Source organism: Stenella coeruleoalba, assembly GCF_951394435.1.
Source record: "Stenella coeruleoalba genome assembly, chromosome: 2".
Taxonomy (NCBI): domain Eukaryota; kingdom Metazoa; phylum Chordata; class Mammalia; order Artiodactyla; family Delphinidae; genus Stenella; species Stenella coeruleoalba.
This window is the reverse complement of record NC_137147.1, coordinates 90,460,766-90,487,453: the sequence shown is the minus strand read 5'-3', so window position 1 is coordinate 90,487,453 and position 26,688 is coordinate 90,460,766. Positions and strand designations below refer to the sequence as shown.

Genomic DNA, 26,688 nt, shown 5'->3' with positions numbered 1-26,688 from the left:
TAAGGGTACATAAGTCCAAACTAAGTAATCTGCAATGATTGGTTTTACTATCTCTCCAGCTACTATGAATAAGTGAGGAGACTAACTGACAAAGAAAGGCAGTGTTTTTTAAGCCATGGTACACAGGGTAGAATTGGTGGAGATCACAACCCTTGACTTAATATTTGCCTGTTGCTGAACCCACTGAACTTGGCTATACTCAGAAATGCGAAGGGGTGCTAGAAGGTGGAATCCTATTCGTAGTCTTCATATGGTGAGAGGAGTGAGGCACACAAGAAAAAGAAAATTACGTGTTGAATATAAAGGCTTCTGGGATATAAGTGTATCACTGACTTATTATAAGGTAATTTACAGGAGAAGAATAGACATTATTTTAAGTTACCAAGCTGGATTCCTTAAAAAGTATCCCCCAATTTGTCCTGATGAGGGGTCCCTCATTTGAAATCTTTAGGCTTAGTAGAATAAAGCAAGAGGTAGGAAGAGGCTCTAATGGGTGAGTGTAAGAGTTAGTTGAATAGTTGGAAGGCTACAGTGCGGGCTTGGGGCCCAGCAAAAGAATAATTCTTAATTTCAACTTCAGCAGCTTCCAGGGCTACAATGTCTAAGTCCTTTAAAAATGCCCCTTTGCAGGAAATGGCAGCTGGGGGCATATGTTTTCTGTCTACGCGCCAGCATCGAAATGCCATTGAGCTCTGAGTCTTGCTTCTTCCTTGTAGTGTATGGCACTTCATGTCAGCACTTCAAGTAACTGGAGTTCACCAGAGAGATGGAGCACAGAGCCTGGTGTTCGGTGATTATTTGGGTGGGAGTGCGTATCTCACTATTCTGTCCTGATCAAGCCACTGGATACCTAAGAGTCCAAGATCCAAAGTTTGGACCTGGTTTCTCTAAGAGAGGGTGTTTTAGGTTTCTGTTGAAGGGGATATATTTTCAGAATGAAAATGTTTAACCGTGGTATATCGAAAATATACCATAATAATAACTATCAACAGTAACAACTAAAATTAATTGAGCATTTACTGTTTGACAGACACTGAGCTGACTACTAGAAAGCTTATCTTACAGATTTCTCACAACTCTGTAACAAACGTAGGTGCTATCATCATCATATCATCAGCAGCAGCATCATTATTATGCCCATCTTATACCTGAGAAAATTGAGGCATAGGGAGAATAAATTATGGGCCCAAGGGACTCACAGCTAATAGGTGGCAAAACAGTGATTCAGAACTTGACTGTGTGTCTCAGAAGTCCATAAGCATGAGCTTCCTAGAGTTAAAAATTAAATTGTTATCTCTCAACATCATTGTTACCGTTTAACCTTTGCCACAAGGTTGGCCTAACCACCAACCACTATGCTTTTGGGAAAAAAAATTTAATGGTAGGTCAACTTCCACTACATCCCCTTCCATCTGTTTCTTTGCAAAGATGATTGACAACTGAGCATGGAGTTGAAAACTGCTGACAGCATCTGCAGCCCCAGGAGCTCACAGAGAGTAGCTAACTGGAAAGTCATTAACTGATACAGTAACTATTTTCTGTCCCCAAGAGAACCTCAGCACCTGGGAGCAAGGCTCTTGGGCCTTACTCAGAGGGACCAGCACAGTGATGTATAAAGTGGTCCAATATACATGTCAAACAACCAGGGCCATTAGAGATACAGACCTAAGTACCTATTTCACATGAAATGGTGTTTCAGAATCATACTGTTTTTTATTACAGTTAAAGCAGCAAAGGGTTAATTTAAAGTAATATCTCATCTCTATAAAAAGACCTTTTCTCCCTTGCTAATATATGACTGTTTATACTCCAAGTTCATTTCTCCTGTCCTAAAGATATTTTATTGCCTGCTAAACTAAGTTTTCTCTAAATTGCTAGAGAAGAAAAAACCCCCAAACTGCTTATTCCATCAAAACTGGCTCCTGTATTTTATTGGCCAAAATGAAATCCATTAATCCAGGGCACCAAAGCTGAGAGAAGGGTGCTTGATAAGATTTTAAAAAATCCTCTGGAGTCACTGTTGGTCATTACTTAACCTGTCAATCTTATGTAGTCAGTAGGATTCCCTCTACCGCCTACGGGATTATTACATTGAGTTATATTGTTTGAGTTACTATCATATAAGCACTTAGAGGAAAGAGAATATGACCATCTTGCTTCATATTGCATTTAGAGTATTGCCAAGTGTAAAAAGATGCTTAAGTGCTGGTTATGATGACATGTGGTGAATTAACCCCTGCATCATTGCACAGTCGGCTGGCCCCAGGGTTACGTAGCCTCCTGACAGCCCTATTCCCCTGTCAAGTATTGGAAGTTTAGGGGGTGGTATCTGATTCTAACAGCACTCTCAGGGATACAAGTCTGCTAAGGCTTTCTCCTTATGCTGTAACACAGAGCACAATTGGTTGACTTGGACCGATATGCTGGCTCTGTCACTTTCTTGTCATGTGACCCTGTGCATAATTTAATTTTCCTGAATCTCGCTTTTCTAATCAGTATAGTGAGAACAGGGCTTCTTTTCCTCTCTGCCTCACTAGACTGTTATGTACATTGAAATAAGAAAAACTGTAGGAAAATACTTTGAGGAATAGGTAAGTACAATAATAATACACTGGCACTGTTGAGGATTTTGAGTGGTATGCGAGCATGAGAGAGAGAGAGAAACAGGGAGACATACACAGAGAGAGAGAGAGAGCACGTGAGAGCACACTGCAAAAACAAGTAGAAGTAGCTGGTTTGGAGAATTTAGACTTATTATTTTGTTATAATTTTAATGCTTTCTCCTCACTTTATAGATTGATGATTGGTCAATAATTATGGTTAAATGTCTAGCATCTACTTTGAATACCTCCTGGGAAAACCATGAATAAGTTATCATTAGTCTACCACATACTTTCTGAACAAAAAAGGAACTCATTCAGTTCTGAATATTTATCTAAGGCATGGAAAACTTGGTTTAACTCCCTAGATATCTGTAGTGTCATCAAGTTTATCCAAATATTTAATCTTTTTTTTTTTTTTTTGCGGTACACGGGCCTCTCACTGTTGTGGCCTCTCCCGTTGCGGGGCACAGGCTCCGTACGCGCAGGCTCCGTACGCGCAGGCTCAGTGGCCATGGCTCACGGGCCCAGCCGCTCCGCGGCACGTGCGATCTTCCTGGACCGGGGCATGAACCCGTGTCCCCTGCATCGGCAGGCGGACTCTTAACCACTGCGCCACCAGGGAAGCCCCAAATATTTAATCTAGATTCTACTTGCTTTCATTTAAGGCCATTCTGTCTGGCTCTCTCCTCATCAGTTAATCTATATAATAGTGCTCTCTGGCTCATTCTATCCTTTCATATTTCTGGGGACAGTTATCACCCCAAATATTTTCATTTTATTTCTGAGCCAATTCTCTTTTTCTTGACTCAAAGGCCATCATTTAGAAATATTTATCACTTCTAGTTGGTCTCTTGTGAAATCTGAAACATTTCATCCACTCATTTAAATTCAGGGTCATGGGCCCCTGCTAGTCCTTGATATATGAATCAAGGAAAAGCGTCCTTGTCCAAACTGCCTTGCCATTCTCCTATCACTGTGTGTACCTGTTAGGCTCATGTAAAAGAACACAAGTGAGCAGGGAGGAAAAAGCACCTTCAGGGGATGAAGTGGCTCTTACCACAAAGACTTCACAGCAGATGCAAAGGCCACTGTTCTTGGTGAAGGCGTGAGTTATATCCAAGAGAGCAGGTCTTGTCATGGGTCCCCCTGTTAAGACAATGCACTGGGGCCTGGAAGTGGAGAAGAGAAGGTGTGAGAACTGGCCATGGCGAGAAGCCTGTGAGCCCAGAACCACCCCAATGGAATGGGCTGGTACAGAAGCCTTGGCAAAATGGGACAACTGCTCTCCTGTTTCTTGGGTTTCTTACTAGAAGTCTTGAATCATCGTGACTTCCTGCGAACCTTGCCATCTTTGTATTCTTAGTTTAGTTAGTGACAGTAAAAATGTAAAGTAAAGAAGAGGTGGTCTTCGGTTCCCCCTGCCTTTTTCCTCTGGACAATACCCTATCCCAAATCCCCAATACAACCAGTCCTTCTCCAACCAGTATTTTCATGTTATTTTCCTTCACCCTCCTTTCAAAGCTTGTGGTTTGAGGTTCCATTCAAAATAAGATATAACTAATGAAGAACTTAGAGTGTAACTTCTCCTAAGGGAATTCAGTAAGCCACAAAGCCGTAAGCTGAATGGAGACAGCAACAATGATTAATGTGTGTAGGGATTTGGGGACATCTCTCTGAAATCATGTCACTGAGATCCCCTCTCTATCTGTTCATGGAAGGTGACAGCCAGCACTATGAGAGATTATAGCTGGGGGTGGGCACAGCTCAGAGTAGAAGAAAAGAAGCGCTCATTCATAGGAGGTGCTGTCATGAAAATGTGGCAGTTTTGTAAGACTGCCTATCTTAGAATATATCCATAAAGTGTGTGACTAGTGCATTGGTCTCCCATAGAGGAAAGCTACTTCTAATGTGAAATGACACCAGGATGCCTGAGAAGCCAGTTTTACCTGAAATTTTTCACATGGTCTTCCACTGTAGTTAGTTCCAGAGCATTGTCTAAAGCACTCACGTAGGAAAGAGCCTGCGTGGAGGAGCCCCAGTTCACATCTGTGGACGAAGGAGAAATCTGGCATAAAAGCACCCAGCTTCCCTCTGTATACTGTGAATATTTTTATAAGCCATTCCCTTCTATGATTTTCCTTGGCTACGTCAGCAGTGACGAACGCCCAAATAAGAGAAAACATAATGTAGTATTTCCTAGAAAGAGCAGTGTGTCCTTCTATGAACACTTTGTGAATTCTTAGAAGTGAGACCTCTCTTTCCAGCTAAGGATCAGACTTTAGAGCTGCAGCCTAAGAAACCTTACTCGGTGGGATAGGCTGTGTTATAACCACATTGCAGGCAGATAGATTTGGGAAAATGGTCAGCCCCTGAATAAATTCAAGAGGTCTTCACAATTCTTAAGCTGAAAAGAAAAGAAGCATTTCTGCATACATAGACAGTGTGCAGCAATCTTTATATTTGAATAATAAAACTGAATAGCTTGGGAATTCTTACTTCCAGATGTCCATGAAGAGGATCAGTCTTTAGCAAGCATTTTAATTTGATTTTTTAGGACCTAATCTTCATAATAAGGGAGGTAAGCACTGCCATGTCCTGACTTAAATTAAAAAAATTAAATATTAGATGGATCCTCTAAATTTTATAAGAAGTCCCTGATGGGAATGTACAGATTCATCCCAGATGGCAGACAGAGCCATCTCCCCAGTCTTGCTCAGAATAGCCAGGAAAATGATGAGCTATAATTATCTGGAGATAAAGAAGATTAATATTGATTGTGTTGACTATGCACTGGGCATTTAGCATACCTTAGGTAATTTCATTCTTCTAAAAACCATATTAATCAATTGGATATTTATATGCAAAAAATCAGCCTTGAGCCATTCCTCACATCATATACAAAAATTAACTCAAAATGGATGAGACATAAATTAAAAATTTAAAGCATTAAAACTTTCAGAAGAAGTTTGTAACCTTGGATTAGGGAAAGATATATAAGAAGCAAAAAGCCCAACCATAAAAGAAAAACATGATAAATTAGACTTTATAAGTATTAAGAATGTCTGCTCTTCAAAAAAAAACTGTAAGGAAAATGAAAAAACAAGCCACAGACCTGCAGAAAACATTTGCAAAACATGTACTGCTAAAGGATTTGCATCTAGAATATATAAAGAGGTCTTACAACTGAATAATAAGAAAACAAACAACTCAAAAAATGGGCAAAAGATTTAAACAGACACTTGCCAAAAGAAGGTATGTGGATGGCAAATAAGATGTTTGACATCATTAGTCATCGGGAAAATGCAGACCAAACCACACCAATTAGAATGTTTTTTTTAAAAAGATCAACTGACAGTAATAAGTGCTGCCAAGGATGCAGAGCAACTAGGACTTCCATTCACTGCTGTTAGGAATGGAAAACGATACTGCGACTTTGGAAAACAGCTTGGCAGTTTCTTATAAAGTTATGTGTACACTTATTACATAATCATAAATCCCACTCCTAGAGAAATGAAAACTTGTGCCCACATAAAGCCCTGTGTGTGAATGTTTATAGCAGTTTTAGATATAATCACCCCGAGCTGGAAACAACCCAAAGGTCCATCAAAGGTGAATACATTTTTTAAAAATTTGAGATCTAGTCATACAATGGAATACTGCTCAACAACAAAAAGGAACAAACTACTTTTACCTGCAACAACATGGATGAGTCTAAAAACCTCATGTTAAGTGAAAGAAAGCATACACACAGGCTACACACTATTTTATATGGTTCTGCATAATACTCTGGAAAAGACAAAGCTATAGGAACAGAAATCAGAAAAGTTGTTGCTAGGGGCTAAGTTGGGGGGAAGAGATCGCACAGAATCTTTTAGCGATGACGGAAATGTCCTCTGTCTTGATTGTGGTGTTGGTTACAAGACTGGGTAAGTTTGTTACAACTTACAGACTGTACATCTAAAGGGGTTTGATATTACCATACATAAATTATACCTGATGTTAAAAATGGATAAAGTGATAAAGAAAAGCAACAAAAGCACACCCTCCAAAGTAGTTACTACCTTCTCTATCTTACTTGTGGAGTAATGGTAAGGAGAGTGTGAGGATGGCTCAGGGCCTGTCTGGCCCCTGAGACTGGACCTCTGAGTGCTGCACTCCTTAATCTCTAGCCTCTCTCAGCTTCAATCCATCCTTCTCACTGGTTCTAGAGGTAACATCCAAAGTTCAGATCCAACTGAATGATCTGTGGCAGCTCCTTGCTGCTCCAGATTCTTTAGCACGACACTTAAGCTTGTTCATCTGGCCCAACCTACCCTTCCAGGCTCACCTTCAGGCCCCTTCTCCTCAGCACCCAAGGACTCCATCGTGCTAAAGGCCTTGGAGCTTCCTAAATACGCCACATACTTGCATGCTTCCTAACTTCACTCACACTTTTTCTTCTGCCTAGAATAACCTTCCCTGGCTCTATCTGATTAACCAATCCTAGTCTCTTGCCTTTTTTTTTTTTTTAAAGTAGCTTATGTGTTCATTCAACAAATATTTATAAGTACCTACTGAGCGCTTGACCCTGGGAACAAAAGCCATGAACCAGGGAAGTTTTCTTTTCTTTTATAAATTTATTTTCTTTCTTTTTTTTTTTTTGGCTATGTTGGGTCTTCGTTGCTGCACGTGGGCTTTCTCTAGTTGTGGCGAGCGGGAGCTGCTCTTTGTTGCGGTGCGCAGGCTTCTCATTGTGGTGGCTCCTCTTGTTGCGGAGCACGGGCTCTAGGTGCTCGGGCTTCCGTAGTTGTGGCTCACGGGCTCAGTAGTTGTGGCTCGCAGGCTCAGTAGTTGTGGCTCGTGGGCTCTAGAGTGCAGGCTCAGTAGTTGTCGTATACGGGCTTAGTTGCTCCACGGCCTGTGGGATCTTCCCGGACCAGGGCTGGAACCCGTGTCACCTGCATTGGCAGGCGGATTCTTAACCGCTGCACCACCGGGGAAGCCCAGGGAAGTTTTCTTGTACATCTCTACTCACAGTTAGTCATTTCTTCTCCTTTTCTCAGTAACTTGTCCATGTCACTCTCACGGTGCTTGCTATATTGTAGTATAGTTAAGTGCTTATGTGTAAGACTGTGCTTCTTGAGGACAGGGACTATATCTCGTTTATCAGGACTTTAGAAGGTGATACAGTGGACAGCTTGTGGGGCTTGGTATCATACACACTCTAGTTAAAATATCAGCTCCATCCCATCCTGACGGTTACCTCAGCGAGTGGTCATCTCTTTGAACTCCAGTTTCTTCATCTGTAAAATGGGACTAACAGTACCTAATATACAGCACTATTGTGAGGATTAAATGAGTACATTTAAGGTGCTCAATGAGTTTAACTATTGTATCATATTACATTATATTATTAATATCCACCATACACATGGCACACCTAAACACATAGAGGCTGCCAAATAAACATCTGTTGAGTGAATGGATAGTTAGAGAGTTCTTAGGAAACCCCCTGCAATACAAATCCATCTTATCTTACCTGGCTTCTTGTAAGTCACATAGATATAGAGGAAGAACTCAATGACATAGGTGATGACAGCTGCCCACCAGTTGATGACAAACATGACTGCACAGCACAGAATAGCTCCAAAAAGAGATACCCACATGTTGTAAATACCGTATGCAGGTCTCCATCCTGAAATTTAAAAAAAAATCTATGTGCCCAAGAAAACCTTCCACACTATCACCATCATACCACTGTGTATTATTAGACTGTAGGTAACATGTGTTCTTTCCTAGCATAAAAATCAGAACTTTTAGGTCAAGTTCCTAACTCTATTATTTGCTTTCTGTGATCTTGGTCCCTGGCCTATGAAGGTTAATTACACCAAATAAGAAAGCTGTGAAATGTAGAAAATGTGTCAATCATAGCCCCTCCGCACTTCCTGCATGCCAGGATGTCTTCCCAAACAACGAATCCCTAAGCATCTGATATCTATGCCATCAAGAGTTGAAAGGAGGCAGGAGAGATGGAAAGAGTGGGGAGTAACGGGGTGCGGGGGGGGGGGCGGTGCTTGTGGGATGAACACCTTGGTGGCTCAAGAAAGAGAAGGTTAAGACAATAGGCTTATTGTTCCCATGGGGAGGGCAGAGCAGTCATCAAAAGTCAATCCACTGACTTCGTGCTAGCTCTGCTTTTACTCTAAGAGGATCGTGCCTGCCCTTTCAGAAATAATAATCTATGGCAAAAGAGGGAGAAATTTTTCTGTAATGGCTTCTTAAACCTGATGCATTAATTTATCCTGCATTTTGCAAAGAAAATATTTCTCACCATTCATATATGCATGAGGGTTTCCGTGTTCTATTAGTTCCCTGAAATGAAAGAAGCTGGGAGACAGTATGGTCAGGATAAAGAAGCTCCGATTTGAACGGCCCATTTGGTTTATGGGTAAAGCATATTTTAAATTTGGAGTTGCCAAAACACAACAGAACTTTCCGTCTTCAAGAGCAATTTCCAAATTGGCCACAAGATGGAAATAGCACTTCAAGAACATCACTGCAAATGCCTTTATTTTTCTCAGTCTGAGTCTGTGTGTGTGTGTATGTTTCTGTGCTTTTCTATTATTCCTCTTTTTCTCTCTTCCTCTTCTCCTCCTTCCTTTCCACTCTTACCCCTGCCAACCTCAGTTACTTCACTTTGTTCTTTAAAATGAACACAACATGGTCTGGCAGCACACATTTCTATGATCTGCTGTATTCACTGACCAGAACCTTTTGTTCTCTATTTAAAACAAGGCAACAAAACAGAAACAAAAATTCTTCAGTTATCTTCTGGAGCCTAGTGGCCTTGAGTGGATGAGGCTCTCCTTCCATCTATATTTTGTCATATTTGCAGCAGGTTTTCCAAAGGAGGTTTGAGTTCCTGGTAGACCCTAATAAAGTGAAGATGTGTTTATATCCTTGATAAAAGTCCTTGTAGTGAAGAACTTTCTGAGGGTTGATAAAGACAAGTCTCTATTCTGGTGGAAAGGCAGAAGAAAATGAGAATTTCTTCTAACTGGCCGGTGGAAGCAAAGAAGAGGTGAGGGGTGAAAAAGATAGGGGAAGGTTCTTTGGTGTGAAATTTTGCACCACTTTAAACACCAGTGTGAGGAGTGCAGGGATGTCACCAGCTTCAGTGTGAATCTGCACTGACTGCACTCAGCAGGTAATTGTGGGAACTACTCATCCTTCTCTTCTGCACCATGGGCAGGAAACAAATTGATAGTAAGGAAGTTGCAAATATATACATTCATTCCACTTCTGTGGTCACTTTCACCCTGGAAATAAATAGTGGTGTTTTTCTATTGCTGAAATAAATGTGGTTTCTCTTGCAGTGAATAATTTATTGCTGCAGGAGAAAATTGACTTTATGGTTGGTCAAAAAGACCATTGCTCAAATGATTTCTTTTTCAATTTCAGAAGTCATCCCCCAACTTACCAAAATAAAGTGAATTACACCACCCACTAGGATATAAGGAAACATATAAACACAGATCAGGCACTTTTCACTGACTTATTTCATTTTATTGAGACAAACTGTTTGCTTAGGTTTATTTTAGTTTTGAAAAGTCAACTTACCTGGAGATTTGGCATAAGAGGCATGAAAGCAGGAGAAATTAATAAGTGCATATGAGGCCAGGAAAAAGTTGGAGATGATGGGAGCAATGGTATTCAGTTCCGCTGTGAACGAAGCAGAATTGAGTATGTACATATGAGTGATGAGACCAAGGGCTGAACAGCTGTTATAGCCTGCTGGAAGCTTGACTTTATTTGGAAATTGAAAGCATAGCTAGCATCCATCAAAGTTTAAGAAGTTAGTGATTTTTCTTTGGGGCTGCACTCATTTACAAATGTATTTTCAGCCAGGGTTTCTATAAAGTAAGAAACGAGAAAACTTACCGATCAAAAAATATAGACAATCAAGACCTCTACCTACAGAAGATTCGAGTGGAAGTGGATAGAGTATTTGGAGACCAGGCAAATGACAAACTCCCCTGTAGCTATATCAGAGGTACCAAACATAGTGTTCTTTATCTGCTTTGTATACAATGAAAAGGTTCCACAGGGTGACAGGTTAGTTAAATACCAGTGCACCAGAACCATCTAACTGGATACACCTCCGCATATACCCAGCTTGCTCTCTCTGACTTTCAGAGTTTTTGTTAGTCATTTGTACTTTTCTACATCTCTAGAGAATTCTACCTCTCATGGTTTGCCAAAAAAAGTTTTACCTCAGTATCTAAATGTCCAATATGTTTGAATCCTAGCTGGGTTGTTTACTGTATGATATAAAAATAATTTAGAGACATTCTCGTTTATCTGAAGATCAGACAGCTATCAACCTCAGTGATGCAAACGTAGGTGGCAGCTGGGTGTGACTCTAGAATACGGATGCCAGCAAGAAAGCAGGCAAAAGTAGCTGCCACGAAGCTGGCGCCACGAAGCTAATCTACAGCGTTCTGAAAGAGTGACCTTTGAGAGTATTATTTGATTTATACGATTTTTAAAACTTTGGGCTATTTGATCACTTAAATGCAGTCTAGGACAATAATTTGAAGTCTTAAAGTTTAAATTACACAATTGAAACATATCTACACATCATCGCTTTTTTACTTAATTTTTACAAATGTAACAAACACAGATTTTAAAAAAAATAAACAAAAGACTGATTATGTGTAGATAGAGAGTCACTTCCTGAGTTTATGTGATGGCACCACTGCTGAATCCGGCTCTGCCTGTCTATGCATAGTTACCATCGTCCTTGCCTTTTGCCTCTTTTCCTCTAATATGCTCACCCACAATCGTGACACCCTAGGGAGGAGTGAGGAATGTGCAGGCTAACCATGACGCATGTGCCTCTCCAAGATTGTGTAGCTGTTTCTATATTGCTCAGGGAGAAGGAGCCGAGATTATTGCTTAAGGAGAAAGAGCTGAGGTACGTGGTTCTCAAACCTTAGTGGTCTGTGAACTGCAGGAACTTGTAAGAATCAGATTCCTCCGTCACCAGAGATTCTAACTCTGGCCTTGGGCCTAACGAATCTGCACTTTATCAAACCCACAGGTGATTTTCATTCTGATACAGGGGGTCAACAGACCACATTTTGAGAGCAGACACTTCAACTCTCCTGCTGGCTGTCAGGAGATGTAAAGACAGGTGGCAGCTGGGGGACACAGTGGGATTAGACAGTATTGGGTGGGTTGGAGGAAGGCTTCGGTTGCATTTGGTTGGATGGATTTCCCACATTCAGATTCAAAGAAGAGATTAAAGTCCAAAGCCCACCTCAAGTCCTCAAAGGCCCTCCACACACAGGATTTCTCATTTCCTTCTTAGACAGACTCCAGTATTCCCAAATGGGGTATTAAACATAAAACAGGTAATGTCTCAAGCTCAAAGGAAAACCCTATGAGTAATCAGAATTCTTTGGCTTTCAATAAGAACAAGAAAACTACAAACCAATAAGAATGAACGCCATGGCTATAACAAAAGTGAGAAAGTATCCTCTCAGGGGCTCATTGTTTTTCCCATATCCCTTTGCAAAGAACTGCAGGGCTTTGTAGATGTTGTCCTTGCACAGAGCCTAATGGAAAAGAAGAGGAGAAATTCGTCATTTATATCTATGCACAGTCATTTTCCCTGGGTGATTCTAACAAGATTTGGGGAAAGACGAAGTGATACGTAATATGAAGCACAAGTTAACACTGCAGTTTATCATTCTTTATATTATTTGTATTGATCTTGACTATGTGGCAGACACAGCGTTGGAGCCAGATGCAAACATTAAACTGCTTCAGAAAGCAATAGAAAATGATTGCCGGTGAGAATGGATATTTCAGCTTGATCCGTGTTCAGTGACAACAGAAGGAGGGGAGAAGCACATGTTCTTGTGTCTTTGTCACCTGGAAAACTTTGGGTGCGCTGACGAGGGAGGCCAGGGCTGAGGAGAGTGTTGCAGAAAAGATGCCAGCAGTGATGAGGGGGCCAAACCCTGACACCATGCTCATGACCTTGAGGAGAGAGGTTCAAGTAAGGAGACTCATCCAACAGAGAGTTAAAAAAAAAAAAAAATTTAAGCCAAAATTTTATGCAGATGCTTCCATTTCCACTTTCTGTGATTTGGAATCTCTTTAATAAGCTAATTGCTTCTAATCATATATTTTTTCCCCTGCTTCATTCTCAAGTTCTTAATAATTGTTTTTTCAAAATGGAAATGGCTTTGTTATTGTTTGTTCTGTTTTTTTTAAATAAAAATAATAAATGCTCACCACAATACATCCAGAAGATACTGTAAAGAATAAATAGGGAAATGATTTCAAGGATTTTGACAACATTTTCCCCCTCTGTCCTTTCTGGGCATCTGTTTCCTGGACAATGGGAAATTCTATTCAGCAGAAAGTGGTATTTTAATAAGGTTTGAGGAGGGACCCAGCTGTTTACCAATCTTTTTAAAGGCATTAGCCTTTCTTGTTCTTCCTGCACATAGAGGCTTTTCAAACCTTTGCTTTTTCTGTGCTCATTAAACATAATTTTAGATCTGAGACATATGAGATTCTATCAATTTAAGTTATATTTTGGAATAATGACTTCAGCTGAGTTAATTTCTCTTTGTTGGTTGTTAAACTAGATGAATGAAGCCTTCACGACAAATTTGCTTCTCCCTCTGCTCACCAATCATTCGGACAAATTAATATGTTTTAAGTTCCACAGTTTCCCCAACTTCCCTTGTTCCTTCCCCCTCACTTACCTCCCCACAACTGCCACTCACAATTTCCCTCTTGGCTTTGTCCTCCACACACTCCAGGACCACAACAGAGGCTTTTCCTGAGCTGAAGCCCAGGCATGAAATGCATTCCTAGTGCTAGCTAATCAAAGTCTCAAAGTCTCTCCATCTCCCCACCAGGAAATCTTACACAATTGATTGGAAGATGCGTAATGGCGGTGGTAATCTTTTCCTGGTGACGCAATTCATACAACTGCCTGTTCTCTCCCCACCACAGTGAGTGTAACCACATAATGAATGCCTGTATGACTCCCTTTCCTCCCACACGAATTGTTCCTTGCTGAATTCGAAATAGTCAATAACCAATGTGTTGGCGGGAGTCAGAAGTTTCATTATACATGATGTTCTAAAAATGGAAGCAGTAGCAATAAACATTATTATTTTTTGAGGTTCGAACCTGGAAATTGTTCATCAGCCCATACTGACATGGTTCATGTCGACATCTTGAGAAGTCGTAGCCTAACCCACAGGCTGCTGAACCATTGCAGTTCATCCCAGAAATGATGGTGTCATTCACGCTCCCGGTGGCATCTCGGACCACACAGGCCCCTGGGAAAACAACAAAGCCTTGTCATTTCTTTATATGAAGGGTTCTGCTCCCTTAAGGTTTTTCTTCTGAAAACATACTTAGTTTACTTTGACCTATCCTGTCTTCATTGTCAACACTTCCTCTGACTGGTACGTGGAAGTTCCCATCCTCTGAGGCCTGGGAGTGACCCCTATCTCTAAGAGGTTGCCGCTTCCACTGCCTTGGGTAGTTTAAGTCCTAGCTTTTTGCCTGCCTCTGGAAGACACTTGGGATTGAGACTCCCTTCCTTTCAGCAGTGCTTTGCACATAATATTGATTCAATTCAAATTTCTGGGTTAGTGCTACTGATTGGGAGTTTTTCAGATAGAAGAATTTATTTTCTCATCTGTGAGAGACCCAAGGGATGACATTACTGAATTCTAGTGATTAGGAGAACTGAGCTCTTATTTTCAACTAATGATTTTCCTTGCATAACTTTTTTTTTTTTTTTTTTTTTTTGCAGTACGCGGGCCTCTCACTGCTGTGGCCTCTCCCGTTGCGGAGCACAGGCTCCGGACGTGCAGGCTCAGCAGTCATGACTCATGGGCCTAGCCGCTCCGCGGCAAGTGGGATCTTCCCGGACCGCGGCACGAACCCGTGTCCCCTGCATCGGCAGGCGGACTCTCAACCACTGTGCCACCAGGGAAGCCCTTTGCATAACTTTTTTAAACCATTATAATTTTACTTATACAATTTTAATGGTTTAAATGATACAGAAAATATTTTGAGATAAAATATTAAGATTTCCTAGGTAATATTCATGGTCAAATAACATCCTATCAAATATTTATCTCAGTCTATTCTATTGTTTTTATACATTTGGGTATTTCTGTTATTTTCCATTACAAACAATCCTATGAACATCTTTGCACATAAAATCTTTCTTCTGTAATTCGAAGCATTTCTCTAGGATAGATTCCCTAAAATGAGTTATGAACTTTTTAAAGATTCTTGATATATATTTTAATCACTGACTGTTATTATTAATTTTTCTGTTATCTCGCCATTATGTATTTGATAGGATTATTGAAAGATATGAACATAGGTGTGATATATAAACTTTTGTGAACTACCTGAAGGATAAATACTTTGCAAACTAAATGCTAGTCAATGAAACTGTTCATTTTGCTTTTCAGTCTCCAGGCAGGGTGAGTTCTCATTCCTTACTAATTATTTTAAGAGACGTCTCAGCAACAGATACTAATAGGAACCCTCAATTATAGGCATGGAATTCCTGCTCTTTGAATCTGGGAAAGACTTAAAGCTTGTAGAATCTTTTAGTTGAAAGAGCCATTTAAAATAATCACTGCAGGAATCCTTTTTATATAGCCCTGAGAAGTGGCCTGCCAGCCTCTGCTTAAATACTTGAAAGTATGGATGTTGGTTACCAAGCAAAACTATCCATTTCAGATTTTACCTTTTTGCATTGTTCATTTATGTTGAGCTGACTTTTTAAAATCATGTGTTTTAACTTCTGCATAGTAGAACTCCCCAAATTCCTATGAAGCCAAGCCATGAACCATTATTTGCTCTAATGACAGGCCCAGGACCCCATGACTATCCTTTTCTTACCCTGGAAAAAGTATAGGAACACAGATTTTTCTACCCATAAGAAGCAATAAAGGAGAAGAATCTCTGAAGTCAGGTCTATTCCTTTACTCATTTCTTCCTCCTTACTTTGTGTGAGAAAGTAAAACCATTTGGGAAATTTAGGTGATTTCAAGGTCATTAAAAAATGTGTCGATTTCCTAAAGCACTGGAATAAAATCTCTTTGCCTGTAACTAAACTTGGAAATGTCACAACAATACAATTAACAACATTATCCAATTTCTTGAAATAAGAGACAGTGAGAGAAGAAAGAACCTAAGTTAATTGTTTTGTTTTTTTCTGAAGAATCCAACTCCAGATATATGTACTTTATCAATTTCCTTTATAGTAAGCAGAGGACAATCAGGATGTGCCCTTTTAACTGGCCATCTGGGCTTCCATAGTGGTCCAGCCTGGAGCTGTATTCCTGAGTGTGCACAGAAAAGTTTTCTTCTCTGAATGTTCCACATTCCTTCCTCTCCAATAATGGCATAAGCTTGAGGTGACCCCCAACCAGGAGGAGGTGTGGCTGCAGGCAGCACGTGGAACAAAAGTCAGCTTAAGAAGAGCAGGCATGACAGTCTCTAGGTCCATCCACTTCACTACAGATAGCTCAATTTTGTTTCTTTTTATGGCTGAGTAATAAGACTGTCATACAGAGTGAAGTGAGTCAGAAAGAGAAAAACAAATACTGTATGCTAACACATATATATGGAAAGTAAAAAAGGTTCTGAAGAACCTAGGGGCAGGGCAGGAGTAAAGATGAAGACGTAGAGAATGGACTTAAGGACACGGGGAGGGAGAAGGGTAAGCTGGGACCAGGTGAGAGAGTGGCATGGACATATATATACTACCAAATGTAAAATAGATAGCTAGTGGGAAGCAGCTGCATATAGCAGAGGGAGATCAGCTCAGTGCTTTGTGACCACCTAGAGGGGTGGGATAGGGAGGGTGGGAGGGAGATGCAAGAGGGAGGGGATATGGGGATATATGTATATGTATAGCTGATTCACTTTGTTATACAGCAGAAACTACCACACCATTGTAAAGCAGTTATACTTCAATAAAGACGTTTAAAATAAATAAATTTTAAAAAAAAGAACAGCAGGCAAATCCACATATTTTATGCTCACTGAGCGATGTGGGGGCTGGCTGCCCACACTGCTGGCAGCTGGGTCTAGTCTGATTGCCTGCCAACTGGTGACAGTGACATTTCCATATTAGGGACAGCAGTGCAAGGAGGAGACACAGTCATCAATTCTGTATCTTGTGTACTTTCCTAAGGCTTTTGTCATCGTTGTTTTGTATTTTGGGCTTCTTTTCTCTTACTCTGTTCCTCACCTGCCTCCTAAAGGCAAGGGAGGAGGGTGCCGGAGATGGTGGCTTCCTTGGCAGTGGAAACATCACTTAGAGCAGCAAAATGGGATCCTTTCTGTGTTCGGGTAGAATGACAATCTGATTACCTCTACTCTATCCCTGACCCAGAGGCACCTGTGTTACAGCTTAATTGCATTCAAACTCCTAGAGCATCCAAGAAGGGAATTAAAATTGTTGCCTATTTAAAAAATTTCAACTTACGTTCCATGGAAAGCCCACTTGACATGAAAAACAACTGGACCCCTTGTAATTCTGGCATTCTGACACCAGAGACACACAACTTACCGACACAAATAGCAACTCCTATGTAGGCGACAGTGGTGATGAAGATGGCCAGCATGGTCCCTCTGGGGATAGCATCTTGGGGATCCTTTGAAAAAATAATGTGGAGGAATGAGGAGATAGAGTGGAATAAGAAATAGACATCACTTGGAGTTAGTTCTGTATTTTGAAAATTTTAGGCTACCCTTCCTGAGGTGAGGTCTAAAGAAAAAATCAAGCAAATGGCAAAGTGGTGAGCTCCAGTTCTTTTTGGACAAAGGCAGGGTGTTTAGAGAGAATAAAGAAATCTGTATAACTTTGTGCTGAACAGAAGAGATTTATAACTGTCCAGGAGGGAGTTTCTGTAGAAAAGTGGACTGGTTGGTTCACCACTGCCTTCCCCTCCCCTTTATCTCCTGTGAATTTCATGCAGATGTATCAGACCTTAAAGTATTAGGGGGGACACACAAACATACACGACACATTGACGATATCTGTGTGTGTATTTGTTTTTTACTAAGCTTAGGCTTACTTTAAAAAAAATTACTTTTGACTGAGCAAAAAGGTGATCTGCTAAATTCTCCAATCCCTCAAATCTCCCATTTGGAATCTAGTTCAGGAATAACTACAATGGGAGATATTAATTTCCATAAGCAGGCATAAAGAAAGAGGCAAATTTAAGCTTTTACCAGAAAATGGGCTTTTCTCTTGCCCATAAATTATATAAATTCACTGAGCTGATCTCACATCATATATAATATACCACTTTATGTCCTATTTTGGGGGCTAAATCATATAATAATCAATTTCCAAGCAGCAAAATTCTAAATAATAGAATTCAACTTAACAGGGATTATTAAATAGAGATTTTAGTGTATTCACTGCTTATAAAAGACAGTGCTGGCATATAGCAGGAATCAATAAATACCAAATTGAAGAAAGCACAATCTCAGTAGACGTCAGTTCCCCCACCAGAGGTCATGAGACTCATCGATACAAGTGAGCAATCAATGCAGTCAAAGTCTGAGTTTTGTGTTTTGTTAACTTAAATATGCTGATCAGATCCATCAGAAAAATCAACTCATGGTGAATGCAGACATAACCTGACAGCTGGAAATGTTAACTAAACCAAGCAAATCTACCCCCACAGGGGAGTAAGCCAGCCCTATGGAGCCACTCTGTAATTACTCATTCCTTCCCATCCTTGTAGGAATATCTGCACACATGGTTTGTTCTGATACAGATGTATCCAACCTCTTCATTCCAAACTACTGTCTCAAAAAGAGAATGTGGCAAGTGTGTGTAACTGAGTAGCACATAGAAGGAAGAAGAAGGCAACCATGGCTGAAAGTGACCCCACTCAATCTCATTCATGGTATGTTCAATTTTTATTTTATTGATTAAGGATTTCTTGGGATCTGAGTGAAATGTGAAGAATTGATGTTAAGTGGGAAGAAAGGAAAAGAGGTATGAAGATGGACAGCAGTCTTATACCTAAAATACGAACACTTAGTTTATATTTAGAACTATCTGCTACAAGCTCTAAATTTACTTATTTAGGACTTAACACGAGGGTCAAACTTGACCTGATATAAATCGGGATGCCAATATCTTAATGTCTGGTCATATACTCACGTTGTCTGCTCTGGATACATTTCCCCTAGACAGGGCTCAGGACATAGATTCTTAGTTTTCACTCTAAATGTTAATTTTCATCCCTCAAACAGTAACCCAAAAGCTCACCTTCCTTCACCTTTCTTTATTTAATATTTTATTTTTTTCCTTAGGACAGAGTGCAGTCTACTAGATTGCTGCTGGTTGAGTGTCAACCATATCCTAATCTTACATCTCTGAAACTGCATCTTAACTGTCCTGATTAGACCTGGGTACCTCCCAAGTCCTCTCCCAGGCACGTATTTACAGATCATCAATACTGTGTTAGCAAATAGAAGGTTCAGGATGGGAACCTTGTAGCATCCCCTTGTGCTAATGCTTGTTAACTGTCACTGGCAGCCTGAAGAGCCATCTTGAGAAGGATTCTGAGGCTGTGAGCAGAGGTAGAGTCTTGCATACCCTCATAGTATATAAACAATACATGTTTACTAAGTTGAACTGAATCTAATATGTTCTAGTTTCACTCTCAGAAAGAAATATTATCTATAAGTTCTGAAGTTTCCTTGCCACTTCCCAACACGTGGTCACCTCTCAGTCCTTAACATGCTTGACCACTCTGGCTTTTGATCATGTTAATTATTACTTCTCATAGCATTCTCCTCTCTTGACTTTCTCTTGAGTTCACCTACCTCTTAGCTCTTTCTTTTTCTTCTCTGTGGACTCCTTTTCTACCATTTATATTTTGAATATCCCCTGGGTGCTACCTTGGTCTGCTTCTCTCCTCCTTCTTACCCAGATCTGAATGGACTCATCCATGCCATGGCTTCCCGTCCTGGCCTAATTTCTTTCCAGAGCTCTAGACTCGTAAATGTAGCTGCCCATTTGACATCTCACCTCTGATGTCCTTCCACCATTTCAACCCCAATGGCCAAATCTGAGCTTCTGTCCACCATGGAATCAATTCACTAGGTTACAACCAGCATGAAAAGAATACAGTAGAAAGGAACTGATGTGAAAATATCAGGAGACATCATTTGTAATAAAGTATTGAACTGTTCGGAGAAATTTTTGCATGTAGGCACTTGGTTGTGATATATAATGTTTTCCTGCAGCAGATCATAGTAAAAAAAAAAAAAAAAATCCTTTCCATTTCCTCTCCTAACTCTAACAAAAGCTATTGATGAACTCCTATTCATCCCTTCAAATCTGGATTGAGTGTCCCCTCCTCTGAAAGACTTCCCTTACTTCTTTGGGGACAGGCAGTTACTGTTTCATCTTTCCCTTGCACAAGATTTTGTTCTTGTTTTTTTATGACTCATATAGAGTTAACCTGTCTCTCTCGTAGACCATGAGCTCCTTGAGAGAAGGATCAAGCAAGCTCTTCTTCGCTTCTCTGGTGCCTGCTATAAGTAATACGTGTTGGTTGAGGTGAACTGACTACTAAGCATCTAATAATAAAAACTTGTTTCTGAGGCGTCTAAAGAAAGCACAATATTTTTTCATTTAAATGTGGTCTTACAGTTTACAGGAATGTATATCAGTGACCTCTGATACTTTTCCAAATCGGAGAAACCAGAAGCTCAACGTCCAGAGCTAAATTTGGCTAAGCAGTACTGCTTACAACTTGAATCATTTTGAACAAGTTACTTAATTTTTCTGAGCCTTAGCATACTATTTTTTTATGCCATATCGCTGCTCAAGAATTTCCCGTGGAGAGACCTTCAAGATGGCGGAGGAGTAAGACATGGAGATCACCTTTCTCCCCACAAATACATCAGAAATACATCTACATGCGGAACAGCTCCTACAGAACACCTACGGAACGCTGGCAGAAGACCTCAGACCTGACCACCTAGAGGGGTGGGATAGGGAGGGTGGGAGGGAGGGAGACACAGAGGGAAGAGATATGGGAACATATGTATATGTGTAACTGATTCACTTTGTTATAAAGCAGAAACTAACACGCCATTGTAAAGCAATTATACTCCAATAAAGATGTTAAAAAAAAAAAAAAGAAACTCCCCATGTACCTGGGTAGGCCAAAAGAAAAAACAGAGACAAAAGAATAGGGACAGGACCTGCACCTCGGGGAGGGAGCTGTGAAGGAGGAAAAGTTTCCACACACTAGAAAGTCCCTTCACTGGGGGTGGGGTGGGAGGGAAGCTTCGGAGCCACGGAGGGAGAGCACAGCAACAGGGGTGCAGAGGAGAGATTCCCGTCCAGAGGATTGGTGCCAACCAGCACTAAGCAGCCCGAGAGGCTTCTCTGCTCCCCCACCGGGGTGGGCAGGGGCTGGGAGCTGAGGCTCGGGCTTTGGTAGGATCCCAGGGAAAGGACTGTGGTTGACTGTGTGAACACTGCCTGAAGGGGGTTAGTGCGCCACAGCTAGCTGGGAGGCAGTCCCGGGAAAAGTGTGGAGCTGCTGAAGAGGCAAGAGACCATTGTTTCGGGGTGCGAGAGGAGAGGGGTTTCAGAGCACCGCCTAAACGAACTCCAGAGACGGGCGCGAACCGCGGCTATCAGCACGGACACCAGAGATGCGTGTGAGACGCTAAGGCTGCTGCTGCAGCCACCAAGAGGCCTGTGTGCAAGCACAGGTCACTCTCCACACCTCCCCTCCTGGGAGCCTGTACAGCCCGCTACTTCCAGGGTCCCGTGATCCAGGGACAACTTCCCCGGGAGAAAGCACGGCATTCCTCACGCTGTTGCAACGTCACACTGGCCTCTGCCGCTGCAGGCTCACCCTGCATTCCATACCCACCCCCCTCCCCCACACACACACACCCACCCCTGGCCTGAGTGAGCCAGAGCCCCCTAATCAGCTGCTCCTTTAACCCCGTCCTCTCTGGGTGAAAAACAGACACTCTCAGGTGACCTACACACAGAGGCAGGTTCAAATCCAAAGCTGAACCCCAGGAGCTGTGGGAACAAAGAAGAGAAAGGGAAATCTCTCCCAGCAGCCTCAGGAGCAGCAGATTAAATCTCCACAATCAACCTGATGTACCCTGCATCTCTGGAATACCTGAATAAACAATGAATCATCCCAAAATTGAGGCATTGGACATTGGGAGCAACTGTACACGTGGGGTTTGCTTTCTGTACCTAATTTGTTTCTGGTTTTATGTTTATCTTAGTTTAGTATTTAGAGTTTATTATCATTGGTAGATTTGTTTATTGATTTGGTTGCTCCCTCCCTTTTTTTTTTATATATATAGTTTTTTTTCCTTTTTCTCTTTTTGTGAGTGTGTATGTGTATGCTTCTTTGTGTGAGTTTGTACAGCTTTGCTTTTACCACTTGTCCTAGGGTTCTGTCTGTTCATTTCCTTTTTCTTTATTACTTAAAAAAAATTTTTTATTTTTAATTTTTAAAATTTTTTATTTCAATAACTTTATTTTCCTTCCTTTCTTCCTTCCTTCCTTCCTTCCTTCCTTCTTTCTTTCCTTCTTTCCATCTTTCTTTTCCTTCTTTCCTTCTTTCCTTTCCTTCTTTCCTTCTTTCCTTCTCACCTTCTCTCCTCTCTTCCTTCCTTCCTTCCTTCCTTCCTTCCTTCCTTCCTTCCTTCCTTTCTTTTTCTCTCCCTTATCTTCTGAGCGTTGTGGCTGACAGGGACTTGGTGCTCCAGCCGGGTGTCAGGCCTGTGCCTCTGAGGTGGGAGAGCCAAGTTCAGGACATTGGTCCACCAGAGACCTCCTGGCTCCATGTAATATCAAACGGCGAAAGCTCTCACAGAGAACTCCATCTCAATGCTAAGGCCCAGCTCCACTGAACAACCAGCAAGTTATAGTGCTGGACACCCTATTCCAAACAACTAGCAAGACAGGAATACAACCCCACCCATTAACAGAGAGGCTGCCTAAAATCATAATAAGTCCACAGACATGCCAAAACACACCGCCAGACGTGGACCTGCCCACCAGAAAGACAAGATCCAGCCTCATCAACCAGAACACAGGCACTAGTCCCCTCCACCAGGAAGCCTACACAACCCACTGAAGCAACTTTAGCCACTGGGGACAGACACCAAAAACAACGGGAATTATGAACCTGCAGCCTGCGAAAAGGAGACCCCAAACACAGTAAGATAAGCAAATGAGAAGACAGAGAAACACACAGCAGATGAAGGAGCAAGGTAAAAACCACCAGACCAAACAAATGAAGAGGAAATAGGCAGTCTACCTAAAAAAGAATTCAGAGTAATGATAGTAAAGATGATCCAAAATCTTGGAAATAGAATGGAGAAAATACAAGAAATGTTTAAAAGGACCTAGAAGACCTAAAGAGCAAACAAACAATGATAAACAACACAATAAATGAAATTAAAAATTCTCTAGAAGGAATCAATAGCAGAATAACTGAGGCAGAAGAACGGATAAGTGACCTGGAAGATAAAATAGTGGAAATAACTACCGCAGAGCAGAATAAAGAAGAAAGAATGAAAAGAATTGAGGACAGTCTCAGAGACTTCTGAGACAACATTAAATGCACCAACATTCGAATTATAGGACTCCCAGAAGAAGAAGAGAAAAAGAAAGGGACTGAGAAAATATTTGAAGAGATTATAGATGAAAACTTCCCTAATGTGGAAAAGGAAATGGTTAATCAAGTCCAGGAAGCAAAGAGAGTCTCATACAGGATAAATCCAAAGAGAAACACACGAGGACACATATTAACCAAACTATCAAAAATTAAATACAAAAAATATTAAAAGCAGAAAGGGAAAAACAACAAATAACATACAAAGGAATCCCCATAAGGTTAACAGCTGATCTTTCAGCAGAAATTCTGCAAGCCAGAAGGGAGTGGCAGGACATATTTAAAGTGATGAAAGGGAAAATCCTACAACCAAGATTTCTCTACCCAGCAAGGATCTCATTCAGATTCAACAGAGAAATTAAAACCTTTACAGACAAGCAAAAGCTAAGAGAATTCAGCACCACCAAACCAGATTTACAACGAACGCTAAAGGAACTTCTCTAGGCAGGAAACACAAGAGAAGGAAAAGACCTACAATAACAAACCCAAAACAATTAAGAAAATGGTAATAGGAACATACATATTGATAATTAGCTTAAAAGTAAATGGATTACATGCTCCAACCAAAAGACATAGATGGGCTGAATGGATAGAAAAACAAGACCCATATATATGCTGCCTACAAGAAACCCACTTCAGACCTAGGGACACATGCAGACTGAAAGTGAGGGGATGGAAAAAGATATTCCATGCAAAAGGAAATCAAAAGTAAGCTGGAGTAGCAATTCTCATATCAGACAAAATAGACTTTAAAATAAATAGTATTACAAGAGAAAAAGACGGACACAACATAATGATCAAGGGATCAATCCAAGTAGAAGATATAACAATTGTAAATATTTATGCATCCAACATAAGAGCACCTCAATACATAAGGCAAATGCTAACAGCCATAAAAGGGAAAATCGACAGTAACAAAGCCATAGTAGGGGACTTTAACACCCCACTTTCACCATTGGACAGATCATCCAAAATGAAACTAAATAAGGAAACACAAGCTTTAAATGATACATTAAGCAAGATGGACTTAATTGATATTTATAGGACATTCCATCCAAAAACAACAGAATACACTTTCTTCTCAACTGCTTAAGGAACATTCTCCAGGTTAGATCATATCTTGGGTCACAAATCAAGCCTGGGTAAATTTAAGAAAATTGAAATCATATCAAGTATCTTTTCTGACCACAACGCTATGAGACTAGATATCAATTACAGTAAAAAAAAATACAAACACATGGAGGCTACACAATATGCTACTAAATAACCAAGAGATCACTGAAGAAATCAAAGAGGAAATCAAAAACTACCCAGAAACAAATGACAATGAAAACACGATGACCCAAACCTATGGGATGCAGCAAAAGCAGTTCTAAGAGGGAAGTTTATAGCAATACAATCCAACCTCAAGAAGCAAGAAACATCTCAAATAAACAACCTAAACTTACACCTAAAGCAATTGGAGAAAGAACAAAAAAACCCCAAAGTTAGCAGAAGGAAAGAAATCATAAAGATCAGATCAGAAATAAATGAAAAAGAGATGAAGGAAACGATAGCAAAGATCAATAAAACTAAAAGCTGGTTCTTTGAGAAGATAAATAAAATTTATAAACCATTAGCCAGACTCAAGATAAAAAGGGAGAATACTCAAATCAATGGAATTAGAAATGAAAAAGGAGAAGTAACAACTGACACTGCAGAAATACAAAGGAGCATGAGAGATTACTACAAGCAACTCTATGCCAATTAAATGGACGACCTGGAAGAAATGGACACATTCTTAGAAAAGCACAACCCTCCGAGACTGAACCAGGAAGAAGTAGAATATATAAACAGACCAATCACAAGCTCTGAAATTGAGACTGTGATTAAAAATCTTCCAAAAAACAAAAGCCCAGGACCAGATGGCTTCACAGGTGAATTCTATCAAACATTTAGAGAAGAACTAACAACTATCCTTCTCAAACTCTTCCAATATATGGCAGAGGGAGGAACACCTCCAAACTCATTCTATGAGGCCACCATCACCCTGATACCAAAACCAAAGGTGTCACAAAGAAAGAAAACTACAGTCCAACATCACTGATGAAAATAGATGCAAAAATCCTCAACAAAATGTTAGCAAACAGAATCCAGCAGCACATTAAAAGGATCATACACCATGATCAAGTGGGGTTTATCCCAGGAATGCAAGGATTCTTCAATATACACAAATCAATCAATGTGAAGCAGAAAAACCACATGATCATCTCAATAGATGCAGAAAAAGCTTTCGACAAAATTCAACACCCATTCATGATAGAAACCCTCCAGAAAGTAGGCATAGAGGGAATTTACCTCAACATAATAAAGGCCATCTGTGACAAATCCACAGCCAACATCGTTCTCAATGGTGAAAAACTGAAATCATTTCCTCTAAGATCAGGAACAAGACAAAGTTGTCCACTGTCACCACTATTATTCAACATAGTTTTGGAAGTTTTAACTACAGCAATCAGAGAAGGAAAAGAAATAAAAGGAATCCAAAACAGAAAAAAAGAAGTAAAGCTGTCACTGTTTGCAGATGACATGATACTATACATAGAGAATCCTAAAGATGCTTCCAGAAAACTACTAGAGTTAATCAATGAATTCGGTAAAGTAGCAGGATACAAAATTAATGCACAGAAATCTCTTGCATTCCTATACACTAATGATGAAAAATCTGAAAGAGAAATTAAGGAAACACTCCCATTTACCATTGTAACAAAGAGAATAAAATACTTAGGAATAAACCTACCAAGGAGACAAAAGATCTGTATGCAGAAAACTATAAGACACTGATGAAAAAAATTAAAGATGATACAAACAGATGAAGAGATATGCCATGTTCTTGGATTGGAAGAATCAACATTGTGAAAATGACTATACCACCCAAAGCAATCTACAGATTCATGCAATACTTATCAAACTACCACTGGCATTTTTCACAGAACTAGAAGAAAAAATTTCACAATTAGTATGGAAACCAGAAGACCCCGAATAGCCAAAGTGATCTTGAGAAAGAAAAACGGAGCTGGAGGAATCAGGCTTCTGGACTTCCAACTCTTATAAAGCTACAGTCATCAAGACAGTATGGTACTAGCACAAAAACAAAAATATAGATCAATGGAACAGGATAGAAAGCCCAGAGATAAACCCACGCACATATGGTCACCTTATCTTTGATAAAGGAGGCAAGAGTATACAATGCAGAAAAGACAGCCTTTTCAATAAGTGGTGCTGGGAAAACTGGACAGCTATATGCAAAAGAATGAAAGTTGAGCACTCTCTAACACCATACACAGAAAATAAACTCAAAATGG

The 26,688-nt window shown here is 40.4% G+C and overlaps 1 protein-coding gene and 1 long non-coding RNA gene across 4 annotated transcripts in view; one reads left to right on the top strand and one right to left on the bottom strand.

Moving 5' to 3' along the window:
* LOC307182800 overlaps nucleotides 1-26,688 on the top strand; it is a 129,305-nt gene that overhangs the window by 62,577 nt on the left and 40,040 nt on the right. For 2 of the 3 annotated variants that reach the window (XR_013827263.1, XR_013827264.1), the window contains exon 4: nucleotides 18,407-18,571. This is a non-coding gene — a long non-coding RNA (uncharacterized lncRNA). Of the gene's footprint in view, nucleotides 1-18,406; nucleotides 18,572-20,155; nucleotides 20,658-26,688 lie in introns of those variants that run through there. The other variant, XR_013827265.1, reaches the window with a different exon arrangement.
* SLC12A1 (solute carrier family 12 member 1) overlaps nucleotides 1-26,688 on the bottom strand; it is a 91,017-nt gene that overhangs the window by 36,334 nt on the left and 27,995 nt on the right. Inside the window, exons 9-16 of the mRNA XM_079914318.1 lie at nucleotides 17,221-17,305; nucleotides 13,800-13,951; nucleotides 12,522-12,629; nucleotides 12,079-12,202; nucleotides 10,203-10,304; nucleotides 8,122-8,277; nucleotides 4,550-4,649; nucleotides 3,661-3,772 (exon numbers count right to left, since the gene is read on the bottom strand). Of these exons, the coding sequence (XP_079770444.1) occupies nucleotides 3,661-3,772; nucleotides 4,550-4,649; nucleotides 8,122-8,277; nucleotides 10,203-10,304; nucleotides 12,079-12,202; nucleotides 12,522-12,629; nucleotides 13,800-13,951; nucleotides 17,221-17,305 (939 nt within the window). The remainder of the gene's footprint in view (nucleotides 1-3,660; nucleotides 3,773-4,549; nucleotides 4,650-8,121; nucleotides 8,278-10,202; nucleotides 10,305-12,078; nucleotides 12,203-12,521; nucleotides 12,630-13,799; nucleotides 13,952-17,220; nucleotides 17,306-26,688) is intronic.